At 42.5% G+C, this 14199-nt stretch overlaps 1 protein-coding gene across 6 annotated transcripts in view; it reads left to right on the top strand.

The window, feature by feature from the left end:
* foxp1b (forkhead box P1b) overlaps nucleotides 1–14199 on the top strand; it is a 161619-nt gene that overhangs the window by 126936 nt on the left and 20484 nt on the right. For 5 of the 6 annotated variants that reach the window (XM_028575400.1, XM_028575404.1, XM_028575403.1 and 2 more), the window contains 4 exons: nucleotides 2048–2185; nucleotides 2409–2537; nucleotides 6426–6573; nucleotides 12570–12759. In XM_028575400.1, the coding sequence (XP_028431201.1) occupies nucleotides 2048–2185; nucleotides 2409–2537; nucleotides 6426–6573; nucleotides 12570–12759 (605 nt within the window). Of the gene's footprint in view, nucleotides 1–2047; nucleotides 2186–2408; nucleotides 2538–6422; nucleotides 6574–12569; nucleotides 12760–14199 lie in introns of all 6 variants that reach the window. The other variant, XM_028575405.1, reaches the window with a different exon arrangement.

Here is a 14199-nt window from a genome sequence, read left to right as displayed (position 1 = left end):
TGAAATTGGCAGCTATTGAGAGCTGAAGTGTGTAAAATCTCTGTGTTAACGTGGAGTTTGCTCTCCCTTTTTTCACATCACACTCTATATAATATGGCATGACAAAATGATTATACATTTGAAAATAAGACAAAATTTACAGCTTTAGCACGGTAGTAAAAAATAGAGCATGACAAGTATGGAGTAGATTTTTAATGCAAGCAGTTAAAGCAAAGCTTAAAAAATGGGCATTATTATTTATCCTCAGTGTACGTGGGGGGTAAATGTCATGTTTAGACGTGAACTATATATCACATCACATATGGCGCTTGCATGTCAGCAACACAGGGCTGCTTGGTTGACCTTCAAAATAGTTCATCAAAATTAGCGATGCCCAGAAAAAAGGACTTCAGTGGATAATGACTGTGAAATTAGGAAATGGGAGGGCCAGGCTATGCAAATGACGGGACAAGTCATGTGCAAAAGTCAAGATGAACTGCATATTAAGACATAATACAGGGGGGAATTAATATTGCATTTTCCTCCTCGCGCTCCTACGCCTGGTGCTGGAGATGAGAAATGTGAAGTGTGTGTTAGTCCTGGGTGGGGCTTAGCCTCCTTCATTCTCTTGGGGCTAGAAAAACACAGCACAGTGTAGTCTGGCACTGCTCAATAAAGTTAACGTAGAGCGTCAAAGCTGGTCTGTCCTATTTGACATCACTGCCCTTTCCTCTGCATTTGCAGTACAAGCTGTTCATTATGGCAGCACTTTGTTTTTGTTTTATGCTACAGTGGGGAGAATGAATAAGGTGATATGCATGCAGGGTGTGTCAAGAAAAGCCCTTTAGTGTCCGGCCGAGATTTTATACAGCAAAATTACATTCACAAATGCATGAAAAATTCAAAGGGGTGTCATTAGCTATAAGGCGGCCACACAATTTGGGTAACCTTGGTAAAGACAGACTGTCACCGACAAGACTGTCCGCTCTATCAGCTGCTGACATCAGCCTGAGCGATACAAAGCACATTTTAACACACACTTATGCACATACATTACTAACATGCACATACACAAAGGAACGATCGCCACAACATGTTAACAGCCGCAAAGACGCAGCACTATCAAGTACATCTTAGTTTCTGTTTGTCAACCGAATGTCAAAGAAAGGAGCTTTTAATGGTGTTGCACATCATAGCAGTGAGTGGCAGCATCCAGACACACTCCGAGTCCCCTACGCTGCCGGAGCAATTAAGGCACCCTGACAACTGTGGGGGCTCTTTCAGTGTCACAACAAATCACTTGTTTTGAGGAGTCATGCACTCACACCTTTCTACTGGGAGTTAGTTAGAGGCCTGCGTGTTCTTCACTGTGACTCCTCCTCCAGGCACTCTGTATCTTCACAATAATAGATCGCTGTTGACAGCATCTCTAATGAAATGTTCTCACATGACATGTTGTGCGCTTGCGATGAGCAAACCGCAGCATTTTTTGAAGCAATCTTTTAACGTCCTCAGGTATAGCACATTTGCCATGTTGTATAAACGGCGAGGTCTGAGAAGCATCACAGCAGATGTGGATCATATCCGATGGTGTTGAGGGGTTAGCAGAGGATGGAGATTGGGGTGGATGCGCTGGCCCTTTACTCCACAGGCCTGATCTGCTACTGGCTGTCTTGTGTCCTTTAGCCCGCCTCAGTCTGGTGTGGTGTCATAACGGTTAGAGGGGTTGAAATGTGTGTGTGTGTGTGTGTGTGTATGTTAGTGTGTTTGGTAGAAGTTATGTGCAGCTTGTAACACATCAAGATGACACTTGAGATCCAGTCAAAAGCAAGGGGCCATTTTATATATATTATAGAATATATTTTATATATTCTTTTGTTGAGCAGTATTGTTTGTCAATGATCTCCAACCTCTCGCCTATTGCATGCTGGGATAGGCTTTCTGCGCGTGGGTATAGAGGATGTTCTGCTTTTGGTTTCCTGTAATAATTCTGTTTTCTATTAGTGGACTTGTGTTGTTTTTTCTTTGTTTTTTTACATCTATCTGCTCATTTTGTGTGTCTGTGCAGGTTCCAGTTTCAGTGGCTATGATGACACCTCAAGTGATAACTCCTCAGCAGATGCAGCAAATCCTTCAGCAGCAAGTCCTGAGCCCTCAGCAGCTCCAGGTTCTTCTCCAGCAGCAACAGGCCCTCATGTTACAGCAGGTAATGTACATCTGGCATTCATGTCATGAATCATTTTGTCTGAAAATATTATCTATAGACACAAAGATAAATTCCCTTTGAGCTTCTCTCTTTTTTCTGTTTTTTTTTTTTTTTTCCAAGCCTCAAAGACAACATTCCTCAAAGTATTGAAAATTCTCACAAACCCCACTGCTGAGTTTAAACGAGACTTTCACTCACATGTCACCTTCCGTCTCTTCTGCAGCAGCAACTCCAAGAGTTCTACAAGAAGCAACAGGAACAGCTCCACCTCCAGCTTTTACAGCAGCAGCAGCAGCAGCAGCAACAGCAGCAGCAACAGCAGCAGCATGCAGGCAGCAAGCAGAGTAAAGAGGTAGGCTGACATCACTCCAACCGCCTGCCATTACCAAACCCGTTGGCCAGACAGAGCATGGAAGGCATGTGGGCTCCCTCCCTCAACCCCATCTGCTTTCAGACTGTGGTTAAAGTAGAGAGGAGAGGGGGAGAATCAAGTGCACTCATGCTTCTGATTAGCATGTCAGACTTGCTGGATGAATGGTAACAACTGACTGATACTGTGCTAAGAATACAGTGTCTCTTTTTCTGCAACCGTCTCCACATTAAATGTATGATATTTTATAGAACCTGAGCCTCTGCCCACTGTTCTATTTTCTTCTTTTTCTTTTTTCAAGTAAACAAGTGTCCTATGCAACAAAGAGATGACCGCTCCTGTGAGCCTCGTGTAGGACATAATGAAAGGCAGAAGGGAGAAAGGCAGGAACAGGGAGCATATAAATCTGAGAGGCATTTCTCGGTAATTAACATGGAAATGGCAGAGGAAGAGAAGGCATGTAATTGTGAGATATCAGTGCAGAAAGCGCTCCCAGCTTTGTTGCCTGTGTTGAGTTTTTTTTTTTTTTTTTTTCTTCTCCATCTTTCTCGCTCTCTTCACTTTGCTCCCTCCAGTACAGCAGGGCTTGCTCCTAGGCAGCGGCCTAATGCGTGTTAATGACTGGAGGATACAGGCATCACTGTGGACAAAGCAAATTATTATTGTGCGGTCAGAAGAAGTTCAAAGACAATCTGGGAATTTTTGCTCTTGTCCCCATTGAGTTCCATGTTTGGAGAGTAGAGGAAAGCATAGAAAATTAAGCCCGATGTTAAAAGCAAGACGCACACACACACACACACACACACATACACACACACACACACATCCGCGGGTGCTCACGCTCACACTCACACACGTCCGTGTCCTGTCGAATCTCCCAACTTCAAAGTCGTAGCTCCCTAATTAATGAACTGCGGGCTTCAGTTTGGACAAGTTGTGGCGTGATGCTCCCATAAATCAACATGACAGCAGAGCTCCTCGGTCTCAGATAGGGCCTGTCACCAAGCCTCATCTGATGTAAACACTAGAGGAGCAAGGGAGAAAAGAAGGGGGGGTGGTGGGGGGAGTTGGGGGGGGGGGGGCAATTGATCAGTTGAATGGAGCATGAGAATAAAAGAAAAAACAACTTTTGAAGCATATTATGTATGATCACAGGAAATGGATGCAGCCTCAAGAGGCTCTCCCCCTCTGCCGATGTTTTCTTTCTCTCCCCATCGCTCACGCTTTTTTCAGTCGCATTTCTAGCAGCCATCAAAAGACAGAATAAGAATTATGCAGTGACTCCCCTGTGGCTGCCAGACAATAACCCCCTGTTGTTGCTTTGTGCCTCTTTTATTTTAAAGACATCAAAATTTAGTTTTTCAAAGATCTTTAACTTTATATTTGAAGCTTGACAATAAAGGCCTGCCAGTGTCACTCTTTATCATTTGTCAGGGACTGTATTTTTCTCTCCCTCGTGCCACTTCTTGTTAACCTCTTATTTGGTCTATTGGGTCTGGGTTTTTTAATGTGTCTGCATGCTGGGAGCGCACAGGAGCTCCTGTCAGCTGATGGGACCAGAAGAGAGGAAAAAAAAGAGGAGAGAGTTAAATTCACTTGCAATACTTGATTTTCCTTTCTTCCTTCTTTTCTTCAGAAAAGCCACCCTCTATTTATTTAGCGTTTTGATGAAAGACATTGTTCCCTGTGAACTCCCACCCCCGTAGCACCGTTATCTTTGTCTCAGCCGGAGCACAGAAAACCACCAAAGACATGAGAAACTTTTTTCACACTGATGGAAGGGGAAAAAAGAACCACCAACAACCACCTTTTTTTTTTTTTATAAATAGGTGAGATCAGAGAATATCATAGGCCACCTGCATCCCAAATTTACTGAAACCCCCATGAGATCTTTACCATGTCTCTCTGTCACTCTCTTTCTCTCTCTCTCTCTCTCTCTCTCTCTCTCTCTCTCTCTCTCTCTGTCTCACTTTCCTCCATGAGCCTGTGAATGAATATGGTTACTCTCAATTATGACCCTCTGCTACCACTGTCAAAGCGCCTTCCTCCCCTGATTGATCCAACGACGAACTCTCTCGCTGTAATAGACCAGTTCTGCCCAGAGCTTTATTTTCAGTGAGCCGATGAAGGAGCAGCAGGCAGGGTGTGGGGCAGGAGGAGGGAGAGGAAGGTAGAGGAAGCCCGCCAGACCCTTTTGACAAGCAGAACGGGGAGGTGGGCGGAGGGGACACGTTTTTATCTGGCTGTTTCAGTGGTTTCAGAGCCGCCAGCAAGTGACCTGACAGCCGCGTTGTACCGGGACCTTTTTTTGTATGCACTCAATTGTGAGAAGTAAACAAAGTGGTGTATCTTGTGTTTGGTAACAGGGTGCGGTGCACAGCTTGGCAGCCCCTGCACTGCTTTTAGTGCCCCCATCCTCTCCTCCCAACTGCTTGAAAACTGGCCTTGTATACTCATAAACAAGCCTAGTATCCTGTTGAGTCTCAGGCATGCTTATTTTATTATAAGCATGCCCTATTTTATCTATTAGAAAATACAAAAGGTGCCCTGATAGATGTTAATGTTTATTTGGTAATAATTATAATATTTAATAATAAAAGGCATTTTGGTGGGTTGACTGTGGTTTTGTTGAGAGCAGGGATTGACGAACGGGTTAAAAGTCATCTCTCTCCTCTGCCGCTGTTATCTAAATAACATCGCTCATTTGTTTTGACTCATAGGAGATTGGGGATATTAGATAATTTCCTTCTATTTATTATTCTGCCTTTCTTTTTCTCCGTTTCATTTTCGTCTCTTCTCTCTATCACTTTTTTCATCCTATCAAAGTTCACACATTTCACTTAACCAGTGCCAAAAATGTCCCCCTTAACCCTTATATCAGTAAAGACACACCAGCTTTTCATTAAAAAAAGTCCTTGATGAAACAGACGTGACACAGTTAGATCAACAAAACAGCCATCCCTCTCAGTCAGTCCACTGTATGTGACGGAACAACGCTTGCTGCGCTGGTTGGGGGAAGAGTGTCTCCCTGAGCTCAGCGCCATGCCTGTGAGAGTTGTGAGAGTTGCTAGGGTGGTTATTAAGCACTCTGATTTAGTCACACGTTGTTTGCTGAATTATGAATGGCTGTAATTAAATTCCTGTGGCTCTTATTATGAATGATTAACTATGTTGTTTCATTGTTTGTCATTTGCCTCCCGACTCCTCGTTAATTAAGGGAGAGAGAGAGATGTATACTCTACCTGTCTTAAGTGGGCACAGACAAACCTACACTAAAGGCAAAATTTATGAAAATTACACTGTGTTATTGTGTGTTAGCACACGCAAAACCCATTAACTTTGTGTTTTATGAATGAACATGTTGTTTTATGTGGACGGGTTGGTTTGGTGGGTCGAGCAGGCACACATGTACTCAGAGGTTTATGCCTCGACGCAGAGGTCCAGGGTTCGAGTCTGACCTGTGACGATTTCCTGCATGTCTTCCCCCCCTTTCTCACCTAGCTGTCCTATCAAATAAAGGCGGAAAAGCCCAAAAAATAATCTTTAAAAAAAAGAACATGTTGTTCTAAAGTGTTACATTTTACAACCTGTGAACTCTGTGGCCTTGAACTTAAAATGTTCTCTTCAGCGTTCTGCATACATGAATCCAGTAATGCACAAACCTGAAATTCAGCATCACATGTTTGCACTTGCTGTTGTGAGTCTACTGTATATATGTGTTTGCTTATGGTGTGCCCCTCTATCTTTCTGTGTGTGCGCGTGTATGTGCATGTGTGTGTATGTATGTGTGTGTGTGTGTGTGTGTGTGTGTGTGTGTGTGTGTGTGTGTGTGTGTGTGTGTGCGTGTGCGTGTGCGTATGCCACCAGCAGCAGGTGTCAGCCCAGCAGTTGGCCTTCCAGCAGCAGCTTCTGCAGGTCCAGCAGGTCCAGCAGCAGCATCTGCTCAACCTTCAGAGACAAGGGCTGCTCACAATCCAGCCTGGACAGACCGGCCTGCCACTGCACTCCCTCACTCAGGGTCAGTACCTAATATCACAGCACTGTATTGAAATACTGGCCCACTGCACTTTGTCGTAGGCCTATATCCTGTCCATCAGTACTCAATTGCTCCACAAGAGCATTTTTGGTAACAAAACACTGCCACAAAGTTATGTATGGGGTAGATCCAACGGCTCTTTTTACCTCCAGTATATTTGGCAGGGCTAAAATAGTATTTAATCTGAGTTATAAAACTAAAACAATGTAAATCACGGTTATGCTAATACATCTGTTTATTGATTTATTGGGTGACCCTGGCCTTGTATTTAAAAATCCCATATTGGTCAGTTGATTTCCTTATTATGGGATATATGGGTTATTCCCATAATTATTTTTATATAATATGGACAATTCTACTTTAAATATCTAACCAGAGAAAGTATTCAGTTGTACTGGAAGAGCATTTTAATCAGCTGTCAGTACAAGGCCCAGTGACACCTGCTAACACGTTACATCGCTGTCATTCAGAGCTATTGGTGTGTCAATTTAGAAACAGTTTTCAGTGTTTTCAGACACCAGTTTTACCAACAATCTATTTTAACATTGCAGCTTATGTAGGTTTATATATCTGTATATTCAGAGTTGTGTCATCTGCTACTGTTATTGCTCTGCTACAATACCTGTACAAATTTGCTTAGTCAAAGTGAACAAAGCACCACTTAAGTATGTAACGTGTAACATGGTTTCACTGGATCAGGACACACCTACTGTACAGTAAATGTTCACTCAACACAACATTATTAAATGGCATCTAATGCCTGTTGTCCAAGTTCACTGTTCACTGCACCATGGCAGTTTGATTGTGGTGCACATGCACATATCATCTGAAACTTTAGAAGAAAAATATCCGACTGTTGAGAGTGTCCAAGCTTTGTCCGTGAACTCTCTCTCCTGTGCCTGTGATTGGCATCTTGGTGGCAGTCTCCTTCACCCTGACAGAAGACTGGATCTATTGTTCGTAAACTGCCAGTGAACTTGTCATTGTGAAACCGCCTGTTACTTGATAGGGAGTCAATACTTGTTGTTTGGCCAGGAAGTTTATTTCTTTATTTATTCTTTAATATATTTGTTAAGGAGTGGTCTCCTTGTGACAAAGAAGGCGTCATAAGGGTTTTAGAACATGACATTGACTATTCATTCCCAGCTAAGACAAACAGTTTTGAAATAACAAGATAAGGGCGATAAAAAACGGGAGGGAGGAGGGGGGTGCTTAGGTAATAGGCAAACACAAACACAGTTTGTACAGTGGTGTTATTGTTTGGACTGGGTATGGAATTACTCATCCACTCGCAGACGATAGCCATGGGCACAGGCGTTGAGCGCTGTTGGGTTGTGAGTGTGCTTTGTTGAATTGCTTTGTGTCAGATGTCTGGCAAACACACACACACGCACACACCCCTTGAGCAAAGCAGTATGTGTTGATATTTCTAGGTACTGTACTTTTGATGGATTTCACAACAGTCCCAGAACATCCTGTTTATACTGTGTCATCGTCAAATACCTCCAAGGCATCTCACCTTCGTCAAAAGAGTAGGTGTATTAAATTGATATCCCTTTTACCTTTTACTTTGTCAGGGCTGCACAGTTAATACTATTAAAACAGTGATTTAAGTCATTAATTGCATTGCATTAACCACACCACACTAAATTTCTCTCTTAAGGTATATCACCACGTGACAAAAGATAAATCATTTTAGCCTCCTACAGTCCATCACCATACAATACCATAAGGTCTCATAGACACAATGAAAGTAGGAATTGTTGCAAGGAAATATCTTTAGTTGAAGATAATCCTTCTTTTTAATTTTGAGTGAGACAAATAGGATTTTAATTTTATAAGGAATTTCCCACTGTCCACCCAGTGTTTTGAAATGAATTGTACTCTAAACTGAGAGGGTAATTTCTTGAAGGTGTGGAAGATGAGGCACTGTATCTCCCCACATGTACAATTAGTGTTTGTTACAACCAGTCAAACCTGGTTAGTTTGTCCCAATCCATCAGTGGTTAACTCTGTGCCTCCGACAGCTGTTACAACACTTAGGATAGTATTCAGGCACCCGGTTTGTCTTCCTATGCTACAGATTTTCTGCTTGACTGTTTAAAGTTATTGATGACCTTTCTGTTTTCCACATCACTAAACTCTTTCATGCATCAGTGGGCCAGGCCTATGGTGCTCAGATCTAATCTGCAACACTCAGCTAGCAGTTAGCACTGTGTCGGAAGTGATGAGTTGGGTCCCGTTGATTATGGATTCAAACTTGGGGGCAGTAAATTGGCATGACTTTTTAACTGATGATTTTTTCATTTCAAAATATAGATGTCTGTATAATTATTTTGGGAAGCCACTGTTAGCAAATACAATCTACAGCATTTGCCAAAACAATGAAAGAAACAAAAGGTTTTCAAATAATAGGTCACTGTAACAGAGTAATTAAAGAAAAGTAGGTAGGTGTGCAATCTGCAGGTGTGTTTTGGGTAACATTTTTCAGTCTACATTGTTGGCTGAGATGGATTAGAGTCATAGAGGATCATTTTTTCTGCCAAAACGATGGACTGAATGAATGCATTTGAATTAGCCTTTCAAACATTTGATAGCACTAATTAAGTATGAACTTGTAGATAGCAGTTTTGAGTGAAAACAATTGCTCACATTATCTGGAGTATAATTTGTTTCTGTTGTCGTAAATTCTTTTGACATTAATGTTCAAAGTCTTGGAAGCGGCCAGACGCTATCTGTTATAAATTACAACAATGTGTTTGGGGAGGATATAACTCTCATAAATATAAATTTGATCCACCCCCCCTCCTCCTGCTCACAAAAAGCCTGTCCTCTTGACCTGATAAGTGAGTCAGTGGTTGCTCAGGCTCATGTTGCTCAGGTGTGTGTGTGTTTGTGTTTAGGCACACCCTCTGAGGTTGCTCTGTAAGAGAGTGAGTTCTTGTAGCTGCACAACATCATTTAAGCTGTCTGGGAGAGGCCAGTGGGACAGTGACAAGACAAATTTGTCGGTAATATGAAAGCAAAGAATGTGGCGAGCCATGAAGTGCTCACAGAACAGCAGCACATCAGGGACAGCGGTGGGTAATGCGGCTGACCTGTCAGTGATTGATACGTCCAGCAGTGGGCTACTGGTAATAGTTCCTGCAGCATTAGGACAGGACATATTTCAGGCCTAAGGGGTGCATATCAGCAGGCCAGTGATTACGGCAACATAAACAGGGGTGCAGTAAAGGTCCCATCCTGACGGAACAATAAACTAATAGCGATGTCACTGTCCCCCCACGGCACCAGCACTGTGTGTGAGAAGTAACAGCTCGGTTTAAAGAGCCCGGAGCACTGGGGGCCATTTTTTATTTGGGGGATGATGGCCTGCAACTGATGTCATTATGAACCTTAAATCAACTTTCTGCTTGCTTGAACATGGTCACCTGGGTACAGCGGTACAAGGACAGGAAAAGGTTGAAGAGCTCGGCCTGTCTCTCTGCCAAAGCTACCTGCAGAGGTAAAATTGAGTTGGGAGGCCGGTGATCAATCAAGTGTCCCAACAACATACATTTTTTAAAGTGCTTGTCCGTATTTCCCAGTCGTAATGAGTGGAATAGTTGTGTTGAAAAATGGAAAGGGGAAAGATAAACCAATCCGGCATTTAAAGGATGGACAAACTGGGGACCCAAGGAAGAGGATTTACAGATCAATGTCATTATGTGTCCCACAGTAATCAGATGGAGAGCAACTCAATGCATTTTGTCCAAACACAAAATATAATACCCTCTGAGACATTTGTGTAATGATATTTTATTGTCACTTATGTGGAATCATGAGCCATAGCTGTTGTTGAGTTTGAAGAGGTTAGGGTTAGATAGGAGTACCGAGAGGGAAGAGGCGAACGGAGAGCAATAAAACTAGGGACTAGATTCAGAAAGAGACAGCTTGGTCCCACTCTGTTACCTCTCTCATCAGACCCGTCTATCCGTTGCGGTTTCATCTGAGTAAACAGTGGTGTCGGGGTCACCAGGACTGCTGGGTAATTGAGCCAGTGTGGGCCGCCCTGTCAAGCACATCGGCTAAAAATACATCGCCCACTGTCACCGGGCACCAAGTGGGGGGAAAATGATTGTTCCCGCTGTCGGAGTGCAGGACACTCGCATCACCAGTGACCTTCCGCTTCCCAACCAGCCATCACAGAAAAAAAAAAACAAGAAACAAAATAAACTTTTGCTCCAAAGTCTCCTCATACCGTCACAACAACAATTGATCCTTTGAAAATGTAACTTGAAATGAGCAAGCTGTGGATTAGCATGCTATAACACAGAGCGCAATATTAAGCATGTTTAGCCTGTCATGGACGTGCACTTCCATTAGGGCACATCAAGGCATTGAAGAGAATAAGGGAGAATACAGGCAGGCAGAATAGAGCCAGCGTGTTGAAATAATCCAATGAGGAAAGACGCTTCTTGGAACGTGGAAAGGTTATTGATTTGTCCTGTAATCATTTCCTGCTCTTTGATATGCAAACGATCTAGTGTGAATTTACAGCAATCCTATCAGACTCATTTCACAGTTCTTAGCCCCTGCGTCTCTCTGGAGTCCTCCGCCTCATTAGGCCAATGTTCTCCATTACCAGCATAATTAAAATCTTTAGTAGCTTATCACATTAAAAATATTTTTGCTGATCGCATTGAGATCTTCACCTCACAGTTATTTTCCACAACAGGAATAAATTAAGACTAAGCATTCTGCACACAATGTATTACAATCTGGTGCTTGAAAGGAGCACTTCTGGTATCTGTAGAGCTGGTGATGAGAAACGGGGAGGGGGGGGATCCGGAGAATATAAACCCAAGAAGATAAGCATGTGAAAATCATCTTTCATTCGCCAGTGCTCATTTTGAGAATGGATTTAATTAATTGTAATGTTAAACGAGCGGTCTTGCCCATTTGCTCTGTGGTTAAATTCACCACGTATCCAAGGGCTTCTTTCACCATGGTTAGAAACATGTGGCTTATTTAAGCACAGATTTGAATACCCAATACAAATCCACATATTCCCCTATTAGATCTTTTAGTACGCTATTAAAATCAGGGTTACCCAGATGTGGTATGTTTTGACTGAAAATACAAATAGCCACAGATTCTGCACCCGTGAGGCTTGATCTTATTTTACGTATCCGCTTTATCCTCATTTGTGTCAAATGAAAGCAGACTTCTCCGGCACAGTAACCGACACAGCATAGATGGACACATGTATTATGTGCAAACAAAGGCTCTCTTCTCCCAGACATGGAAAGTGGGGTGCACAAACACAGCATTATCCTTCTTCATCCCGGCTCTGGCCCTGGGTGTTGGGACCACTGTCACTCATAGGCAGAAGAAAACACATGCACTTGGTAGATGTGTTTCCAGCACACAGAAAATGTCTTCTGTCTTTAAGGGATTTTTTTTTTTCAAGGGCTGTGTGAGCTGCAGCGTGCTTGACTTGTTAAATGAGGTTTAAGTCTTCTGTGTCAATTGGAGGCGGTGCAGAGCTTTAAGTATTTTGCACATTAATGCGCTTTTGAGAATATTACCCCAGGGTCCTGTTTCTCAAGGAGGCAGGGGTGGGATGTTTTCTAGTGTTGCTATTGTAAACTTTTTGTTGTGTATGTTGTGCACATCTGTGTTGTTGAGAGAAAAATTATGGTGATTATTCAGATTTCATGCCTTGTCTGGGTGTTAATTATTTACTCTGTGGGCATGAAATCTGCGTGAATGCTAGGGATTTGTGTGTACAAACACACTTCAGATCACAGGACAAATGGGAGGGAGAGAAGGAGGTGGAGGAGTGGAGGCAAGAGCTCTCAGTGCATTACCCTGTAGTGGAATATTTTCTAATTAATACTCGGCTTTGTTTACAGACGCTTTGATTTAATTAAGTGATGAAGAAGAGAGTTGGATTAGCTGCTAATTGATTTAATTATCCAATTTGTTTGTCTCAGGCATGATTCCAGCAGAGCTGCAGCAACTGTGGAAGGAGGTGACAAATGCTCACGTGAAGGAGGAGCACAACAATAGCAGCAACAATGGCCACCGGGGCCTTGACCTGTCCTCCCCGGCACCGCCTAAGAACCCACTCCACAACCAGCATGCCCCCACCAACGGGCAGTACCTGAGTCACAAGAGAGAAGGGTGAGTCTCAAGGACGTTTGTGTATTTGTGTCTTCACATCGTTCCTCACGATGAGGACATGGGTCAGTGAAGACACACAAGCTGTCCTTTCTTTTTGTCCTTTCTTTTTATTTATGTGTATACATGCGAGTATGGATGTAGGTGTGCGTATGTATATTATGCATATGTATGTATATATATGTATATATGCATGCATATACATATGTGTATGTATGGGCTGAATGTTGTCATGCCTCTTAATACTGCAATATGTGTTATACATGGATTTGTTTCCAATAAGGAGTCGGTAGGGTGGGCGAGGCGGGATGAGGGAGAGCTTTAGCGAGTATGAGTGTCCATGCGCTGTATTGTCTTTGTCTTAGGACCCCCTCGAAAACGAGCTTCATCTCAAGGGGTTATGCTCCTAACAATAAATTTCAAATTTCAAAATGATCGCTTTTATCCAACAATAATCTTTTACAGCACTGTTCCTTACCTTATTTGTAACCTACAACTGGTAATTAAACTTGTGAAACAGTCTTCACTGTCATCTTTGCATAAAGCAAACAGAAGGAATTTCCATTTAAAATAGCAATTTCTCACAGGGACACAGTTGATAGACATGTCCCCATAGGTTTTGCATAGAGATTACTCTTAATTTATAGTGTGTAAGTATTATTTCCATTAAGGCCAACACTTTTCTATGTGTCTGGATACAGCTAGGGATTTCACAGAAACACCTGGAAAAAAATACAGGGATTTCGAGAAATGTGCCCACAGTCGAAATTGGATCACCAAACTATTAATGAGGGGGTCAGGTTATTGAACCCCCTCATTAATTGACGACCTGTATAATCAATCTGACAATTACCTGTCACATCAGAAATAACAAAAGCATTACAAGAACAACACGCTATTATATTCCAAAAACAACATACCCTGGGTGGGTGTATCATACTTTCGAAACCAGGGTGAATCATCTATGAAAGGCGTTTGCTCTGTGAGCTGTGTGTCTGTGTCTTTAAGCAAGGAATTAATTTGGCATCTTACACATTTGCTTGTGTTCTTGCACCAAAGCCTGATCTTTGAACTGCTAGTGAGGAGCCTCCAGGCACCGTGAGCTCACGGCATAACATCTGACTTGTGTTTCAGTGATCAAAACCTACGCGTCATTATGAAAGCATTGCCGATGAAAACACGTGACTTTGAGAGGAAATGCTATGATTCATTGATGGAGAGATACCAACGGAAAGTAGCTATTTCTTTTCAAGGAGTGGTATCGGTTTTAAACAGATTAATATTACCTGCACAGACTTATCCTCTTTACTGTGTTTCAGAGTTATCTTCCAGCACAGACAGCACCGTAGAAAAATAAAATAAAATAAAAATGGGCGATAGTTGCTCCCATGGTTGACAGTATCCACAGGCTTCCAGTCTTTTTAAGTTAAAGACAAATCGCAT

Source organism: Perca flavescens, chromosome 4 (genome assembly GCF_004354835.1).
Source record: "Perca flavescens isolate YP-PL-M2 chromosome 4, PFLA_1.0, whole genome shotgun sequence".
Taxonomy (NCBI): Eukaryota; Metazoa; Chordata; class Actinopteri; order Perciformes; family Percidae; genus Perca; species Perca flavescens.
The sequence above is the reverse complement of the archived record's forward strand: the minus strand, read 5'-3'. Positions and strand labels throughout refer to the sequence as shown.